Raw genomic sequence first — 20,733 nt, 5'->3', positions numbered from 1 at the left:
TGACTGAACTTCTTTCACACCGTTGAACGTTAATGAAAATCTCTTAACTTTGCGTGTTCATTATGGGAAGCATGTTTTGTCATTTCTGCTTGCATTCATTTAAACAGATGTAAAACTAGCCAACCAGGTTTCTGTCAACTGAGACAAAATTGTTATATCACTGTGCCATCTTTGATTATAGCGTTTTTCAGTATAATTGTAACGCCCGATCGGATGTAAAATCCGTCTGAAGTTCTGTCAGCCTCTTGAACACCCTGCAAATAATGAAGACATGGTGAGTGCTTGATCAAGAAAGGCAATAGCTGCTGGTAAGCATTCTGAGAGAAACTTACCTCTGAATTTTCAATGACGACGTTCTTACCAATTTGAGCATTCTTGTCAATGATGCATTCTCTGCAAATGGAGAAATGTGAGAATGAAAATAATGTGTGAGAATTTTCGAGGATTTAATCATAAATCAAACTGTCTGTACTTGATTCTTGTATTCTCTCCAATTCCTACAGGTACTTTCCCCTTTGATAAAGAAGAAGCAATTTCTGAATCAGTTTCGTAGAAGTCAGCCCCGAGCATCACTGTATCCTGCAATAACCTGTATTGCTGGATTTCTGTTCTGGGTTGATGATGAGGAGACTATTCTGTAAAGTGTTGAAAATTCAGAAGCATAGCACTTCTGGCAAATCTAACCTTTAGGTGAGCCTTTGAGTTTATGCGTGAACGAATACCAATAACACTGTGCTCGACTAAGCAACTGGTCAAGAAACTACCATGCGAAACTATAGAGTCAATAATCTGCAAAAAAAAAAAGCTTCCTGAAGATGTTAAGACGGTGGCTTTTGAAAGTGATGTGATATGCAATTTTAAGATTCTAGGTCATGCAAAAAGTGTGGTGACCTTGCTGTCATCTATCTTTGATGGTGGTAAGTTTCTTCTAGATGTGTAGATTGGCTTTGTAGCATCATAGAAGCTGAATCTTGGTGGCTGAAATGACAAAGCAATGCAAGAGAAAAAACATCATTGTTAATTTACAAAAGTAAAGAGAGCTTAAGTGATGATGACATCTTAAAAGAGTAGACCTTTGCACTACAGAAACCTTACATGTTCTGTAAGGGCTAGATTTGCTTCAAAAAAGGAACGTATTGTCCCGATATCTTCCCAGTAGTCGTTAAATAGATAAGCCTGCATAAAGTTTTCACAGTTCAACAACGTGCAACTTAGATTCAAAAACATGTATGGAATTGTATTATTGAAGAAATTATTGCTGTCTAAGTTGAGAATTCTTTAGAAGACCTGAATATGGAATTCTCTAGCTGATGCAGGGATTATTTCTGATCCAAAATCGTTCGCAGTTGGGAAACGCCATCTCAAGAAACAAAACAACTGATAATGCTAAGTCTTCACATATTTGATAACACAGATATTTGTATTCGAGTGGTTTTATACTTACCTTAAAAGATTGAGAAGTATATCCTTCTTGAAGACATAAACTCCCATTGAAGCTATATAAGGCTTCTTCTCTGCCTCTTCTTGAGAGAGTCCAAGAACTGTTGTGTCTACTGCCTGAAATATACCACTGTAATTGCTTCCCTCCATAATTTAGAAAACTGTTGACAGGAATAAGTATTTATATCCACAATTACCATTGCCTTCAACTCATTCCCCCTAGTTTTTCACTGAATGAAAGGACCCTTCCTTTATCGTCAATCTTCATCAAACCAAAATCTGAGGCCGGCTATCATGGAAAGAGATGAATCTTATAGAATATATATGTGTTTGTGTAGAAGGAAACACCAAAGCTGGCAGTTATGGATTTTGCTTTCTTCAGATCTAATTACTTCCCTTCTTGTTTTTACTTTCAAAATCTAAATGTGGACTTATTTCTGTTTATGTTATCGTTTCTCTTATTATTCTCTAAATTTTCCTACACCGAGTTGCAGAGAACCTACTAGTGCAATGCATCATACTTATACTTGATCAAATTCTTTTGCACAAATATAAATGCTAAAATCACAGGGATGCTTGGCTAAGGAAATCAATTATAGAATAGCTGCTTACTAGCAGCAATATAGGGGGTATAGCAACTACTTATTTTTCTTGAAAACTATTAATAAGTAGTACTATTAAGCTGCAAAAAAATGTTATACCTTTCATCGATAGGTAAACACGATAAAGTAATATCTGCCCCACTTTGGCGGTGAGACTGAGAAAACAAAAATCTTATGCAATGTTAATGCTGTGAATAAATAGCTTCATTTGTTTTTGAGAAGATTTGAGTTGAACTGCAGTCATTTCCACTAAACTTTATGTTAGGCTTCGTAGCTACCTGAACAAAGTCCATGTAGTCCATCCTGTACAAGTGATCGCCAGATAGAATGAGAACAACATCTTCAATGTCTTTACTTCTTGGATCCTGTGGTGCATGGAACACGAATCTTCATATAAATACCATACATTTGCAGGCTCATGAATATGTTTCTATCCTTTACATGGAGTTGATGTCTTAACATGATTAAGAATGCCATCATTGCTACACATATTGTTACGAAGCAGAATCATTCTATTCTCAAAAGCCAGTGGAATTGCCGCACAGCATCTGTAGTGCCTTGAAACCACTTACCTGCCTGACCGAGTTTGAGTGGCAGCTAATACCTGACTTACCAAGTACTCATCAGTATCATATTCACTAAATCATGTGTGGTTCTTCATCTGAAACATCTCTTTTCGCATGTGATCATGTTTCGTGTAAAAAAGTGTGGAGACATTTACCTCAACAAAGCCATCTCCAAACGAGACACCGTCCAAAGTTGTAAGCTCTTAGCGAGATGCCTGTTGAGTGATGCTGAGTTGAACTGAGTGAGAATATATACTTTGTTGACCCCACTGTTGATGCAGTTACTCATTGGCACATCGATTAGCTTCCATATGCTCCTCCCATTGGAACCTAAATGTCTCACCTTGGCCTCACCTGCCAAGTCAGCTGTGAGTGAGCTGCAGACATGGCTCCTAATAGCATTGCCATTCCTCCTCTGCTTAATTGGTGCAAACTTGAGCTTCTGCCCTTGCATGCCATTGATGCAGTGAGCCACGTTATCCACATTCAATTGAGTCCACCAATTTTTCTTTTGTATTCATGTGAATCATGCCAAATCAAATTGCAAGTTTTCTTTAATTTAGTTGTGTTCGTATTAATTGTATGTATAGTTTACTTATAACTAGTACAAATATTCTCGATTGTTTCGTTTATTTTATTTCTCTAAGCCTGTGAGTTATTAATAAATTGAGGTTTAATTTAATCTACAAACTGCACGTTTGCACGTTTGAGGTTGTGATATTATTGGTCGATCAGAAGAAAGAACATCACTAGGGTATAATGGTATATAGAATATACTCCAGTTTAGTTTCTTCAATAAATAAGAAGGATATCCTAATGTCTTTATAATTTGATTTTATATTGAACAATATGGTATATAGAATATACTCCAGTTTAATTTCTTCAATAAAGAAGACGGGTATATTCTTCTGCTAAGGATATTCTCGCAAATCTCACACCATCAGATAAGAACTTTCCTTAAATCTTATTCAAATCGATTCTGTCATGTTGATACAACAAAATAAAATCAATCAAAGTTGAGAATTTGGACATTTTCAATCTGTTACACTGAAACAATATTTTGCTATATTATAATCCTTAAAAGTCTCATTTTTTTTTTCATATTTATTGTACTTATCAAGGTGAACAAACATTTCACTGATTCAACAAGATTTCTTCAAGAACTCTTTAGGTTGGGTCTCGTCAACATAAACCTCCTTAGTGCGATCATTAGGACCCATGTGGTCTTCGTAACTTTCTCCTTTATCATCAAAAGCAGTGCTGAGCTCAGGACTGTTTTCAGCATTTGTGCCTGCAGCCCTTTGAAGAAGCCAGTATCCCTTCTCTTTCCCAGATTGAACAAAGTGTTCCAGTTATAGATTTACGGGTCGTGATTTGGGCTTACCATCTTCACTCTCATCTGATTTTGCTGACTGGATCACCACTTTACACCTGTGCATTATCCAGATGAGCTCTATGTTTCTACAGAAGCAGTAGGATAACAAACTAAAACAATCTACGCAATAACGTTCATGATTGCAAGCCCCAAGGAGGAGGGTAAAAGTGTTTCTGAAGAGAAGGAATGAAGACAGAGATTCACCTTATAGCTGGATAAGTTAAACAGGTAGCAACATTTCGAGACTGCACCGTAAGCAAAAGCAGAGAAAGCAGAAATAGCTTCTGGAGATGACACCTCATCCGTTTGTTTATTCACACTACTCTTTAGAAGCCTATTTTTTAACTGATCAAATACTGTATACTGCATGGCATTGCAATTAGTATAAGAATCTGTTTGGCCTGTCTAACAAATATTTACAAAGCCACAGTTTGAAGAGAAAGAAAAGAGGTACCTGTATGGATGGATTTGCAGTAAGTAGAAGGGAAATTCCCAGACCGTCAAATGCATCGCTGAAAGTGCCCTCTGAGAGAGATTTCCACAAGCCTTTTGATTTTCCAAAATCACTTGTTTGCATTCTTGAAGATGCTGTATCAGAGGCTGTAAAACTAATATTAGGATGTTGGGATAGACTGCAGGATTCAGACAGGTGCTGCTAACATAAGAACATATTGATCCTCAACAAGCATGTTCATACAAGAGTTTGAAGAAGCAACACCCATTAAAGTAAGCTTCTAAGCATTGCATTACATTAAACTTCAGTGCAAACTTAATACACCATCAATTTTATAGCATACATTTACAATATATACCCTACTGTTAATGTAACAAAACATCATTACAGAAATCCGTTAGTGCCAACACTATATAAAATCTGAATATCAATGAAGCTGAGACGTGCCTGTGTCGCTATGACTGTGCATGCACCAGCAGCAGCAGCAATTAATAAGTTAGCAGCAGTTCCTATGGATTTAGATTTGCTTTCTCTCAAGTACAGCCTCTTAAAAAGCTATACCCATAGAAGTAGATAAACTGTGAAATGAAGGACTGCAGGTTCTTCGTGCCCAGGCCCTGGTACAAAGACAGTACTTGACCTTGGGATATTGCTTCCCACAAACATCTGAAATATTCCTGTTATCACAGGAAAACCAATCATATTGCCCTTTAGAACTGACACTATATGTATTATGTAACTAGTCACTACTACATCATACTGCTCAGCCAGACAATGGACAAGCCAAAGATACAAGATTTTAAAGATGGGCAAAAGGTATGTTTAGAATTAGACCACACAATAAAAGATGCAAATCTGCAAGCAATAGATAGACATCCCAATAGGACATGTCTAACATTAGTGTAACAATATAAGACAGCAATGCATCTCCAAGGGATAACTGAGCTCTGTGCTTGTGAGTGTTACATATATGTATGTCCATGCATGTGTCAATCTCAAGAAAATGATGTGGTAGAAGACACCAAGACTAAGGAGACAAAGCACACTTTCATCAGAAGCTATTGCATGCACTTGTTGCCATCTGTTGCTGGTCAGCACAGAGAAAGCATTTGTAAAACTAATACTAACATTAAAACTTCCTTTATAACCACTTCACTGGCTTTGGTAAATTGCTAGAGTATATATTTTAGCATTGGTTGTAGGCATGTGATAGCAACTTAGTAGTCTAATCATATACTACCAATTAACAAAATATTTGTAAAGTAACCAGAGTTTGTGATTTTAATATCTTATCTTACCAGTTTTATCTTGTTGTTTCGTATCCCTTTCATCCTCAAGCACAATTGATTGAGAATAAATTACTCTGAATATGCATTTTCTGTCACACACACACATCATTTTCTTCTATCAAGATAATGACACTGGCGGACACAACAAGAACCGATCTTAATTTCTAAGATTTCAATATATACTCTGCATACCGATAAGTCTTGCATCTATTTTTCCTCCAAACCATTCTAATCTCTGGATACATTATTTTTACTACGATTGAACTCACAGTCAACCAAAGGTCCAGCATAAGATCAAACGAATTCGATACTGCTTTTAAAACCTAAAACAAAATAGCTACTGCAAATAATTCACAGCATGATCGCCCACTTAGAAAAAGTTAAAAACAAAAACAAACTAAACATCGAAAAACACCAGATCAAAGTTCAAAAAAAGAAAATATCAGCAACCTGTATCTCTGATGTTGATGAGCTCGATTCTCAGCTTGATACCTAGTTTTGCAGGTGTCGAGCGGATACAAGATGGTGGTGCTAACCAGCGCACCAACCGCACCCGACGTCGCCTCCACTAACGACTCCATATCAAGCGCCAACCTTTAGAGTTATCCACACGCAACAAGCAGCAAAAATGAAGGAATTAAATGAGTAGAAAATAAGAGTAGGGAAAATTCAGATCAGCTGTTCCGCCTAACAAGTAATAAACATGTATAGAGGTGAAAAACAAACCTCGAGAGTTCGAGAACGGCGGCGATGGATAAATTCGCCGGCCGAGACGGAGAGAGGTGGTGATCGCGGTCAGAGCTGAGCTGTCTGGTAATCGTATTGGGATTTGGGAAGCAGAGTATGGGCTATTTATTGCCTATTGCCAGTATTTTAATAGAGTGGGATCAAATTCATTAAACCATCTACCGTCTTGTGATAAACGTTGGGATAACTATGGATACCGTATACTTTCACTTAATTTAAGTACGGTAAAACACTCCATATATTCTTCTACTTTGATTATTTATTTTAACATGTCCTTATACAATATTTTCATTTTAATTGGTCCTTATACTTCTAAATTTTATATCAATAAATTATTTTTAACAGATTTTATTCAATCAGTTAACTTTACTGTTAAATATTTTCACTTCATCAATTATTATTTAAATAAACTCCACGTCATATCTTATTTAACCAAATCCGCACGATTAAGAAAAATTAGATAATTAAACATATTACACCTACCCTACACTTGAACCTCCTTTCAATAAATTCTTAATAGCAGTCATAGTTCTTGTTCCCAATATTTAATGAAAGTTCTTGCTCCCGCTTGTCTTTAATACGCAGAGAGGAGGAAAATTTTGTTTGATTACAAGGGCTGAAACTCAATGAAGAAGATTGATTTAAGCAGTTAATTGAAGTTTGAATATTACTAATTATTTGGTTTCAAGAGTAGGTTTCAGGATATAAATTTGAAAAATTGCTATTTGGATTTCTTTATAAAATTTCATGCTTTATCTTTATGTTTTTTTTCAATTAAGATATTACGTGAAATATATTTAAATAATTAATATATGATGTCTTATTTCATAATGAACAATTAATAATTCCGTAAATAAGGATTATAATATATCAAATATAAAAAAACGTAAACTTGCTCAAATAAATTTTTTTATAAGGACCTATTGAAATAAATGATAAAGTACAAGGACCTACGTGTGTTTTGCCTTTATATAATAGTACTAGTATACTCCTCGTCCCGCTAAGATGACACATGCATAATGGGTTTAAGAGTTATTGGTTAAAGTGTTTAATTGGAGAGAGAAGGTGGATGTAAGTATTAAAGTAGAGATAAAGAAAGATGGATATTTTAATAGGAGCTAGAAAAAATGGTTAGAGTGTATTAATTGGAGAGAAAGTTACAAAAAGGAAATGCTCATCTTAGTTGGACAAACTAAAAAGCGAAAACGATCATCTTAAGCGGATGGAGGGAGTAATATCATTATGGAGCTGGCCACTAAAAGCCCCTACACTCAAAACACCATATAATAGGGATCTTCCTGTATTCAAAAGCACCCAACCAAAATTGTTAAAATTCGTTTCACTAAAATTTGTTTATATTTGATGTTATTTTTCTAAGATAAAGTGAAAATTTTGTTCATATTTAATGTGTCTTTTTTGAAAGAAATGCCAACTATGATTTTAATATTATGTGTTTTGACTTGAAACTATATTTTTCCATTAGTGTATATCCGCACACATATACTTTTCTCTAGAAATTAAATTTGCATTGTGTCTTAATTAAATAAATAGCCATGATTGATTTTCACAGAGAATGAATGCTTTTTATGTGGCTGTTTGAATATATTAAATCTCAAATATAGACGGTAAAGATTGACTACAAATTATTAAGGATAGAGACATAGAGTTTTTTTTTTATTACTTTAAATTTGTATGTTAGTATTTTGCATAAGAATTTGTATGGAATGTAAATTTCGTCGTAGGCGCCGGGTAGTCAGAGAGGTAATCAAATGATTTCTTTCCTAATTTAAATGCTTTTCTAGTAATTATTATAAATACTTTATTAGAATGTGGAAGCATGTAAAATAAAGATTCTCGTGCACATTTTTCTAATTATTCTATATATTATAAAAAGTAAAATAAACTAACATCTTTCTTTATGGGGTTCGCATGTCAGTTCATATTAGGCTTAAATTCGCATTTTGCTAAATTCACCGGAAAAGACAGATCGAATGGGGAAAATTGAATAAAATTGGAAAGTTTGTGATTTAGTTGATTACTTTTAAGTTCACAGAAGAAAAACGAGGTGCATGTATCGGATGGCAAAATTGCACAAAATTGAAATAAATGTGATTTAATTGATTGCTTTTAAGTTTACACACAAAAAAAACGATAAGTGCCCTGATATTAGAGACATACACAAATCATAGTAAATAATTAAAGCGAATTACAAAAATAAGATACAGAATGATTATCCTAAGCGATGGTCTGAAGTGAATAACGTGCGGCATGCCATTATCATAATTGTACAAGTCAGAGCATGCAGATACTATATGGTTTTATCATTACACAACTTTTATATATGCAATTGATGCGACATGGATGAATATTTAGGGAGTGTTCGGTTTGCAAGATTATATCTCGAGATTAAATTTGTAGTGTGTTTGGTTCAATAGATTCAATCCCACAACTTAATTAAAGATGGATAATCATGAGATAATTAGTCATAGCTTTATTTGCATAGCTTATGCATCGTATATACTCCTCCGTCCCTTATTAAGGGTCACTCTTTATCGTACACGGTTTTAAGAATGTAAAGAAAGTTGGTTGAAAAAGTTAGTGGAATGTGGGACCCATTTTTTATATTGGTTTTATAATAAAAGTGAGTGAATTGAGTTAGTGGAATGTGAGACCTACTTATATTTATGGTAAAAATAAGTTGTAACTTTAATGGGGATGAACGAAATGGAAAAGTGTGATCTTATTGTGAGCGGAGGGAGTATTATTAAACTGAGTGGAGTGTATATTACAAAATCAATCAATATATATAATAGAAATTCAAATCACTATATATATTATTTTTTTCGTTCCACTTTAGGAATCATAGATAAAATTCGCATGAGTTTTAAGAAATATCAAAAGAGAGTTAGTACAAACAAATAATAAAATATAAATCTCATTTCCTATGTAGTAAAAAGTTTGAGTGAAATGAAGTTATTGGAATAAACCTATTACTGTTCATAGTAATTCTTACAGACTCGATATGTGACTGACTAATATAAAAAATCATGACTCCTAAAATAAGACCAAAGGAATAATATAAATTCAATTATATAAAAATCAATATATCATAGAACACAATCAACGTCACAATTTCTCTATGAGAACACGTGCCATTAGGATTTCATCAATCCTCGTAAAATTATCTTTTAGTTAGATATATTGGTGAAAAATAATTTTAAAATGAGTGAATTATGAGAAATTAATGTTTTGAGATATTGTAAAAATGACAACATGCCATCGTCCTACTCCTACCATTTTTAAGAAAAATGCATATGCCACGAAGAGGAATTGAGTCTTTAAGATTTGAAAAACAAGCGGTTAGATTAGTTAATTGTTACTCTATATACGATGCGTTTATTTTTTAAGTATAGTACTACATTATTTTGGTTCGTTCACTGATCTAATCAGTCCGGATCCAGAATTTGTTATTTGGGGTGAGTCATATGATAAATAATTATATAACACTAAAAGAAATAGAAAAGGGTGGTAAAATAATATTTGAAATATTATTCAATTTTGAACTGTGATTTTAAATAAAAATAAACCAAAAATTATACATAATATAATATTTTTTCTATGACTCATTTCCTGACTTATCATCATCAAAGACTTGTAAACATTTCTTTCTCAATGAAAGTCACCACAATCATTTAAAGGTTGATCACCATTCTATTTCCAACTTATGTCACAAACGTCTTCCGAAAATACTCTCTCTACACTTTAGCAACCGAAGAATCAAAATTAACTTGATAAGCAAAAAGACAAATGGGTAAGCCAATCCCTCTTTGTTTCAACAAGTTTCATCAAGAGAACTAAGATCTTGCAAATTCGAAAGCCGTTATCTCTTCTCATATCCTCCATGAATATACTAAGTTGACAATCAAGAGACCTCAAATCAATGCTTGAAAATCGAAAGGATAAAAAGTTGCAAGTTTAAGTACACTTTCTTTGTCAAAAGAAGAGAGGCTTTATTTCATTAGATGATTCTTCCTTCAATATTTGTAGCTATCACTTGGAAATTTTGTATAATATATTATTAATAAAATTATATGTTGTGTGATCAAATACTAACTAATTTATAGTCTAACTATTACTCCATCCGTCTCCGATTAAGAGTCACACTTGACCGAGGCGAGTTTTAAGAAATGTAAAGAAAAGTTGGTTGAAAAAGTTAGTGGAATATGAGACACATTTTTTTATATTAGTTTTATAATAAAATGTGAGTGAATTGAGTTAGTGGAATGTGAGACTTACTTACTATTTATGGTAAAAATGAAGTGTGACTCTTAATTGGGGACGGACCGATATGGAAAAAATATGATCTTAATCGGAGACAGAGGGAGTAACTAATATCAATTTTGTATGTTAAAAATATCAACACAACGACATAAATTTATGATGTGTTGATATTTAAAATTTACATGTTATATTGATGTAATTATGTCTTTGTATTGATAATTTTAATACACAAAATTGAAAGTTATTAATCATTATTTAAATTAGTTAGCACACTAACGCACTCCATTACTATACACTCCCTCTGCCCATTAAATGAAACGTTTTCCTTTTAGGTTGTCCAATAAAATGAAACGTTTCTAAAATGGAAACAACACTCTCTACTTTTCCTCTCTACTTTATTCTCTCTTTATTAAGCTCATAACATCTATTGCTAAAATCTTGTCTTGAAATCAAATGTTGCATATTTATTGGGACGGAGGGAGTATAATATAACAGTAGTAAAAAAAAATTGGGGTACCGCCGTCCGCCGTTATGAATTCACTCCGCCACTGCTAACCGGTTATACAATATTAAATATTGAACCGATAACTACATTGAAAACATTGATGGTGACATTCTTGAAAATACTTAAAAAAGGAAACTAATATACTTACTTAGATAATTGGGCTTGAAATGATACGGTAGACAATGGGGAAAGCCCATAAAGAATATAGTCAAGAGAATATAATCATAGATCCAAAATTAAGTTGATCTTCATATCATAACGGCTCCTTCGTCGGTTGAATAATTTCAAAAGTATACGGGTCAACAAGAGAATAACTAAAATTATCGGGGTCGAAGTCGTATTATTTTCTTCCATTATTTTATTTTTCAAACCTTGTCCTTCCCTCCCCCTGTCTTCACTTTCTTCACTGAAATGAAGTAGAATTCATAAATAAGCCCTAATCTTTCCTCTCACTACATACCTTCTCTGTCTTCAATCCATATCTCCCCGGCGATCGGGAATTCATCGGCTCGTCCCCGATCTCCGGGTTTTTCAAACCCGGGACGATCTCGGAATTCATACCCTATCAACCCTTTTCACTCATATGACCAAATCTATTATGCCACAACATGGCCTTATCAACCCTAACCACATTAGCAAGATTACCCCCCAGCCCAGATTGAGCGAACACACATAGAGGTTACACCTTTTTCGCTTTAAATAAACACATAGCACCCTTGCAGATTTTCATTAACACCCCCCCCACTTACCCTCAAAACCTTCTTGTTCTAAACATGTACATGAGAGCGAGGTTGTAACATAAATCGAGACACATATCTCACATTTTTCAAATTAAGCACATAGCCATTCCGAACTTCAAACACATCCCAATGCCAAGAATCGACATTTTTTGTCATTTGCCATAGAAACAAGGTATTTTCCACGGGTTTGAAATCGAGGGGAACACTTTTGAAAGGGGAGATATGATAGGTGATCGAATCAATTAGCGTCATTGATGGAAAAAACGACCAAGAGTAGAGTTAACAGAAAGATTATCATGAGTCATGAAGCAAACACCTTGAGAATCACTATCCTTAGCCGGGTTAGCATGGAATCCAGTTGATTATTATTTTTACGCTTTTTAGGATTATGGCACTCCTTCATAGTGACCAACCTCGCCACGGTTAAAACATTTTCTATTAGCCTTGGATTCCTTTGCTCTTAGACCCGGACCTCTCTTGCTCTTCTTTTTATCATTCCTATTAGAGTTAATGTCCTCATTACCCCCTTATTTTTTAGATCGCCCTAACATTTAAAGCCTTTGGTGAGCGGTTTTAAAAAACTTGATTTTCCTTAAGCTCAATTTCTTTGGATTTTAAAGAACTAATGATTAAAAAGGAGCGGGAATCTACCATACTAATGCCTTTAACATCATTGTAAGAATCGGGGATAGCATTCATTAGGGCAATGCTAGTATTCTCATAAAGGGTTGTAAAGGACCTTTTAATGTCTTGAACAATTTTTTTGAAAGATATAAAATTTATCCTCAATTCCTTTGAAAGATCAAGTTTAAACTTAAAGAGTTTTTTCCCCAAAATACATTCTTGATGACATTAGGTTTCTTTGGAGTTTTCTAGCTTTTCCATAGCTCGGGAGATTTAATGGTCCCAACCCTTTCTAATCAGGGAATCGAAAGGTTGGGTAATATAGAGTTTTTAGCTAATTCATTCTTTTTGTGAAACCTTATCTTCGGGCTGGGAATGGGGGACATTGCCCTCACCGTTTTAAAACTTTTTGCTTAATTAAAACACGGTTCTTTTTTCCGTTTCCAAATCAAAAAAATCTTTTTTCCCCATTGGGGACAATCCGGGACTTTTTTGAAAAAAGTTTTTAAACACACAAAAGTCCCAAAACAACCTGAGAGCCCCAAAAAAAGAACCCGTTTTTCACAGTGGGTTTTAAAACCCCAAAACCAAAGAAACCATTTAAAAACGATATAAAAGGGGGTTTTCCCTCATGCAAGAAACACAAAACCTTATATAAAAAGGGCGCCACGCAGGAGACACCTAAAAGTGACCCTCAAACTCGGGAACCCAAGCCCAAAGGGATTTTCCCCCCTACCGTCACGTGCCCCCCCAAAGAGGTTTTCCCCACCACAATCCCCCCAATGTATGGGGGGCGGGGTCCCCCAAGACGGTTAAGGCGAGTGGAAAAACAATTCATTCGGGAACACAAAAAAGCTCGAGATACCCCTTTGAGATTAAAAAACCACTGGGGAAAAAACAAAAACAAAAGGGCTAAAAGAAAAATAAACCCGCTGAAGACAAATAGGAGAACAAAAACCAACCCAAACCCGGGGGCAAAATCTGAAACCAATCCCCAAAAACAAAAAGGGAAAAAGGTTTTAGGGTTTAAAAAATTACGGGCAAACCCCCTTTCAAGGAGAATCGTCTTCCCCTGGGACCCCCATCCCGGGGGGCCGAGCCTTATTTCCCCGAGCCCACCCCTTATATTTTGGGGCCCGCGCCCAGGGGACCCCGGGCCCCAAAACAAATTTTTTGAGGGATCACCTGGGTTCACTAATTCCCCGGACCTCTTTTTTAGTTTATCCCCCGAGATGGCTAATCCGAAGGTTGGAAGTAAAGACAATCTATTACAAGATTAAAAAAAACCCCCGGCGAGCTTTTTTACAATCAAACCCCAAAATTAACCCCCTTAGCTAACATGGGATCTGACCAAATTTAAAATCCAAGCTCTTTTGATTGGGGAACCCCACACTTGAAATACACAAGTAAGTAACACAAGAAAGTGCCCCGGGATCAAATTTCCAAATAGCAACAAAAGTTAAAGATTTAGGATATGGCTCGGGTCGCAAAAATGACTTCAGGGGCCAAGGCCCTCCTCAATCTTCACCAAAAGTCTCAAGGAGAAAGGGAGTAACCAAACCCAAACCCCTAGGGATACCCCAAACCTTTTACAAAAATAAAATTTGTTTTGTTGCGGATCTCACGCCACCCCAACCCCGTCCCAAACACACGAAGTCTCAAAAAACCCTTTAACCTCACAAGAATCCAACAAAGAAGTTGGAAAAAATCAAACCGAAGTCGAGAAAAAACGCTCAAGCACTCATTTCCAAAAAATCCCAGAGTCTCCCCTTTTCCAAAACCAAGGGGGGAAAAAGGGGGGATCGGGGTAGATAACCGGCGAACGGCGCCGGAATCTAAAAGAGAGAGAAAGAGAGGAAAAGGGGCACCACAAGAGAGAGAGAGAGAGAGAGAGAGAGATTTTTGGGAAAGAATAATCCAGAATGTGATGAAACCCCAAAACTCCAAAAAAAACAAAAGAATCCCAAAGGCCGCATCCACCCCCCCTTGTGAGATAGCCACGTGGCAGCCATCCGGAATCCCCCCTAAGTTTTGGCCCCAAAAAAAATTGGGGCCCTTAAACCCTTGGGCCCATGAATTAAAAAACGGCCCCGGGCCAATTTTCAAAACCCAAAAACCAAATTTAAATCCATTATACTTCCCCACATCATAAATGACCAAAAATATATTGACTAGGGGCATAAAAAGGGTATAGTGATCGAGAGATAATTTTAAGGCCTTTTTGATCTTAGGGCACCCTCGCACCCATAGATGCTTTAAATTTTTTAGATTTCATAGCGACAACTATATTTGGAAAATGGTAACTAAAATGTTTTAATCATGACACAAGATCCCTTTTCAAGAATCCTTGACCTTGGAAATCAAAAAATAACTTAAATCATAAAAAAAGGTGGCTTAAACAAAATTTTTCTCAATTATGTTATTGTTCAAGGCCCCCCCCCAAAGGAAGAAACATTGTATTTGAGAGGAAAAAAAATGTAAAAGTATACCTCAATCCGGGGTCAAAATAATTTTACTTGCATATCCCTTTTTTGGGGAAAGGCCCATGCACTATCATTAGCTGCCCTATTGGGGGAAAAAGGGCCCAAAAAGGGGTAGGTAAGGTATTTTCCCAAGGGCTGGGAAAGGGGGTTAATAAAATTTAACTATTTTTTCCATTTTTTTTTTGTTAGAGAAACTTGCATCTTTGGAAAAAGACTACCCCCGCAATCAATATGATTCCTCCTCATAAAATGGTACAGTGACATTCCAAAGCAATGTGTCACTCAAACTATAGCGCAATGTATGGTCTATGACTTTATAATAGCCCAAAAAACGAAATCAATGAATTCTAGTAGTCTAACATTCGGAAAAAAAAACATGAATTTCCATGCCTCACGTTTACTACGAAGCAACGGTGTGAATAAAAAGCTAATACTAAGAAGTATGGAAGAAATGTAATGATTGGTAAACAGTAGAACAATGCATACCATGCTAGAGTACTTGGAGAAGGATATACAAAAGACTTGTGATACATAGATGCAGTAGCTTGGAGTCTAGCCGATCTGACTGATATTACCATTTGGCTCACAGACCGACGAGCCTAGAGATGATGTAGCGATAGCGCTAGTTCTGTACCCACGAAAAGTTAGTAAGTGTTTGTAAAGGTTCATTACATGAATAACCAAAAGATGGTACCATATATTCTAAGATTCATCACCAAGTAAGCTTCATTGATCCGAATTGAAAACACCGAGGAAATGCGAGAAAAGTCTAAACAAATCGCCGAGGGCTTAAAACAGATGAGGCTCTATTGCTCTAACGAGATAATAGGAGCTTAACCACACGACACAAAACATTATACCTTGTTGTTGACCACCGACACTCGTTTCCCATGTTCGGGTGGTACAGCGCATGTAGGCATGTATTTTGTCTTTTAACCATGACGAGGCAGTGGAGTAAAGAGATGCCCACATAGAAGTTTCTTTGCGTAGTCATCTCCTCTCGGCAAATAATGCAGGTTGCATCACTCCTCAAAATCAAGAGATAAGAAGTGGAGTCGAAGTTTAAATCCGCTAGTCCACCAAGCAGTAAATAACTTACCAGTTGATCTCTTCGAAGTTGCATCGAAACGATCATTCATATTTGAGGTAATCTTCCGATAGCGCGGATAGTCAAGCAATGCGAATTTTATACAAATAGTATGAGGAACATCCTCCCTCCGTCCCCTATTAGGAGTCACTCTTTGACCGGACATGGGTTTAAGAAATATAAAGAAAAGTTGGTTGAAAAAGTTAGTGGAATGTGGGACTCATTTTTTTATATTAGTTTTATAATAAAATATGAGTGAATTGAGTTAGTGGAAAGTGAGACCTACTTACTATTTATGGTAAAAATGAAGTGTGACTCTTAATTGGGACGAACCGAAATGGAAAAGTATGCTCTTAATGAGGGACGGAGGAGTATTTTTTTGTACACCAACTATTCCAAATGAGCAAATTTAGTCCGTAACGTTTCGTAATATCTTTGAGGTCCATCAACTATAAGTTAATATCAATTTTACTACTTTTTTGCTACTTTCAATATTGTCATGACCAAAATACCCTTAAGGCCATGAAGGGAAATTCAACTTATTTATCTTCTCATTTTCATTAAAGTATGTACTCCCTCCGTCCGAAAATTTGTCACCTATTTTCTTTTTCGTCCGTCCACAAAAATTTGTCACCTTTCACTTTTACAATTTTTGATAATGGACCCACATTCCACTAACTCATCTCACTCACATTTTATTTTAAAACTAATATGTAAAAGTAGGACCCACATGTCACTAACTTTTTCAACCCACTTTTGTACATTTCTTAAAACCGAAGCCGGATAAAATGGTGACAATTTTGGGGACGGATGGAGTAATTTATTTTTCTTTCTTTATTCATCCACTTTCTTCTTTTTTCTAATTTATTTGGGATTATGTTTAATAGTTTCTTATACTATTATTATTAATATATCTCATACCTTATTTGAATATTATGAGATTACTTTCTAGTGCTAGTTAATACTTTTATATGGTTACATTCTCAATTATTTAGATAAAATTAAGATAAATATTATATTTTAATGAGTCTCATAATTTTATTAAACTGAAAATTTAAGTTAATCATAATATATACAACATTGAAATAAAAAATTAATAAAGTAGAAAAAATATGATTCACGAATAGTTAAGGGAATAGATATGAGAACTATGAACAATTTTCATGATGTTGTTGTAAATGGTCTAATGATAATATTAAAACGTGACATTTTGATACTAAACAATTGATAGCAACTATTAATTTTTATTTAATTAAACAATCATAGATTTAAACTAATCATTTATTCAACTAAGGAATGCCATTGTCTTTTTATTAAATTGATTATTGATAATTTCAACTAATTTTTTAGACTACAATTACTACATAAGACTTTTTTATTAAATTGATTATTGATAATTTCAACTAATTTTTAACTACAATTACTGCATAAGAGTAGATAAAATAAAACTTAGCTCTTTGAATTATTTAAGATTTTGTGTATGTTAATAAATTTTAATTTATTTTTATTTGTCAATTTTGCATTGCACTTAAAAATAACATATTCTTCTATGTATAGCTTTAAAAAAATTAATATTCCATCTAATAAATTGAACTACTTTTATATACAAATATTGTATAAATATAATGTTTACATATATTTATACCCACGTTATTTCACTATTAATATTAAATATAATACAATGATTTAAAATATTATTAATAAGTAAAACTAAACGTAAATAATTAATAGTAATAGAATATTGATATCATTAAAATATTTTATTTTGAAATTAGAATTAGAAGGGACATCTTTTTTGGTACATCAATTATCCTAAATTATATACTTTAATAAAAATGAGAGGATAAATAGATTGAATTGCCTCACGGCCTTAAGGGTACTTTGGTCATGAAAATATTAGAAATAGTCAAAAAGTAGTTAAATTGATATTAACTTATATTGATGTACCTCAAAAGATATTATGAAACGTTACAGACCAAATTTGCTCATTTGGGATAGTTGGTGTACTAAAAAAGATGTTCTTCTTATAGGAAGATGTATAGGAGTATATTTTAATCACGAGGCGAAGATAGAAATTTAATATTAAAGGTTCAAACAACAATTCATAATTATTTGATTTTGTATTAAATGAATGTGTGTAGTTAATGTATATTTTTGGTAAAATTCAAATGGAACAAATTTTGTGGAACGAACGAAAATGATAAAATAGAACAAATTTTGGGTGACTGGAGGAAGTATTTGATATTGATGTTATCGAAAGATATTGTAGCATTAGGTAGAGTAACTAGAAATACATACATTAGTTGGAGAGAAACAATTTCGATGTTAAAATAATCGACAAAATCAAGAAATCAACAATGATACCGTCATAACTTCTATTAATAACAATCTTTCTTGACGACTAAATATCGTACTAGTAATAACGGTATAAACTTTTATTAGAAACTACTTTCCAATCATTGGGCATTCACATTAAGAAGTCATATTCTAAGTAAAATACTCCGTCCATCCGTTCCACTTTAAGTGGAGCACTTTTATTCCGACGTAAAATTTTAGTATGTAGTTTTATTTTATTAATTAATTGAATAAAATAAAGTAAAAGAAAGGGGAGAAATAGAAAAATGAAATTTTTATTTTTAGAGTTGAATACTATTCACTTATGAGGGAAGAGTAGGAATTTCAAACGTAGGAGAATCTATTAAAAGAAAGACGAGAAAAGTATATAAAAATAACACAAATTAAGCATAGCAGAAAATAAAACTAATGTGACACTAGTGCCAACTGCACCCAAAATTACATTAATACACTGACGGTGACATTCTCGAAAATAATTAAAAACGGAAACTAATAGTATAAACTTACTAAGATAATTGGGCTTGACATGATACGGTAGACAATGGGGAAAGCCCATGAAGAATATAGTAATCATAGATCCAAAATTACGTTGATCATATCATAACGGCTCCTTCGTCGGTCGGGTAATTTCAAAAGTATACGGGTCAACAAGAGAATAACTAAAGTTATCGGGGTCCAAGTCGTATTATTTTCTTCCATTATTTTATTTTTCAAACCTTGTCCTTCCCTCCCCCTGTCTTCACTTTCTTCACTGAAATGAAGTAGAATTCATAAACAAGCCCTAATCTTTTCCTCTCACTACATACCTTCTCTCTGTCTTCAATCCATATCACTCCGGCGATGCAGGAATTCATCGGCTCTGTTCGCCGATCTCTGGTTTTCAAACCTCCCGGCGAAGAATCGACCGGATTTGGAGGAATTGTCGAGAAATTGGGGTCTAGCATCCGGAAATCTCGAATCGGTATTTTCGCTAAGCTCCGGTTCAGCGCTGCCGCCAATTGCGACGCCGCCGCGGAGAAACGCCAGACCAGAGGAGGCAACTGCCGCCGATGGAAGGATCAACGGAGGATGAGCCGCCGATAGCTCGGGGAAGAGACAGTAAGATGCTGACTCCAAAATATATGAAAGAGGAAGAATCGAAGAAGAGGAAGGAGGTCGATGTGCAGCCACTGATCCGGTGGAGGAAGGGGGAATTGATAGGCTGCGGTGCCTTTGGGAGGGTTCACATGGGAATGAACCTCGATTCAGGGAGCTTCTTGCGGTGAAAGAGGTTGATTCCGCCCACACCTTCACATTTTCGTGATTGCTTGTTTTTTTACTTGGATTTAATGTTTCGATTGGTGTTTCTTATGCTCGTTTTATCTTCGCGAGTGCAGGTTTCAATAGCTGCAAATAGCGCTTCAAAGAAAGCACAAGTAATGTTTTGAACTGATTTTACTTGACCTTCCACTCTTTTTTTGTATTTCAATTGACTCTAATTCGATTGGAAGATGGAATTTGATGGATCATTGGCCACTGATTTTTTATCAGGAATATATAGGTGAACTTGAAAAAGAAGTCAATCTATTGAAAAATCTCTCACATCCAAACATTGTGGTGAGCCGACAGTCTTCTGCATTTTGATTGATCACTGGGTGCAGCTCAACATTTGATCTAAGTGCATTTTTTTATTTCTCAGAGATATTTGGGAACTGCTAGAGAGGAGGATTCACTTAATATATTACTGGAGTTTGTGCCTGGTGGATCCATTTCGCTCTCTTGGGAAAATTTGGGTCTTTCCGGAATCTGTAAGTGATAATGTATCTCTTCCTATCATACCTTGAAAGGACTGAGATTTTTGTTGATTTTCTCCTTTAATACCTGTATTAGAGTTCTTGAATCAGTCATATTAATTTTTTATGCTGTCAACTTCTTAAAGTTTATGCATCAAGCTATAATATGTTGAATTCATATTGTCCTTTTGTCCACAGCATTTTAACCTCTACTTTCGTTGCACATTCAGGTTATCAGAATGTACACAAAACAATTGTTGTTAGGACTAGAGTACCTGCACAACAATAAGATTATGCACAGGGATATCAAGGTAATTTTCCTAATATTTCATAAGCATATCTTTTTGAAAAACCTGGGCCCCAATTTTAGCAATTCTACTCTTATCAGGGAGCAAATATTCTTGTTGAAAAAA

At 34.8% G+C, this 20,733-nt stretch overlaps 1 protein-coding gene, 1 long non-coding RNA gene and 1 pseudogene across 2 annotated transcripts; 1 reads left to right on the top strand and 2 right to left on the bottom strand.

The window, feature by feature from the left end:
- Positions 1-136: 136 nt before the first annotated feature.
- LOC125221404 (glucose-1-phosphate adenylyltransferase large subunit 1, chloroplastic-like) lies at positions 137-1,956 on the bottom strand. The gene is given in 11 exon segments (XM_048123523.1): positions 137-254; positions 333-393; positions 473-579; positions 685-789; positions 892-978; positions 1,096-1,176; positions 1,288-1,360; positions 1,445-1,557; positions 1,638-1,663; positions 1,666-1,729; positions 1,933-1,956. Coding segments are annotated over 11 exon segments (843 nt in total). The 3' UTR covers positions 137-152.
- A 1,639-nt stretch (positions 1,957-3,595) lies between these two features.
- Positions 3,596-7,000, bottom strand: LOC125221403 (annotated as a pseudogene).
- A 12,797-nt stretch (positions 7,001-19,797) lies between these two features.
- Positions 19,798-20,300, top strand: LOC125218567. Its single transcript, XR_007175978.1, has 4 exons — positions 19,798-19,818; positions 19,925-19,963; positions 20,079-20,144; positions 20,227-20,300. It is a non-coding gene; the product is annotated as an uncharacterized LOC125218567 (long non-coding RNA).
- Positions 20,301-20,733: the final 433 nt, after the last annotated feature.

This window comes from Salvia hispanica, chromosome 4 (assembly GCF_023119035.1).
Source record: "Salvia hispanica cultivar TCC Black 2014 chromosome 4, UniMelb_Shisp_WGS_1.0, whole genome shotgun sequence".
Lineage (NCBI taxonomy): Eukaryota > Viridiplantae > Streptophyta > Magnoliopsida > Lamiales > Lamiaceae > Salvia > Salvia hispanica.
The sequence above is the reverse complement of the archived record's forward strand: the minus strand, read 5'-3'. Positions and strand labels throughout refer to the sequence as shown.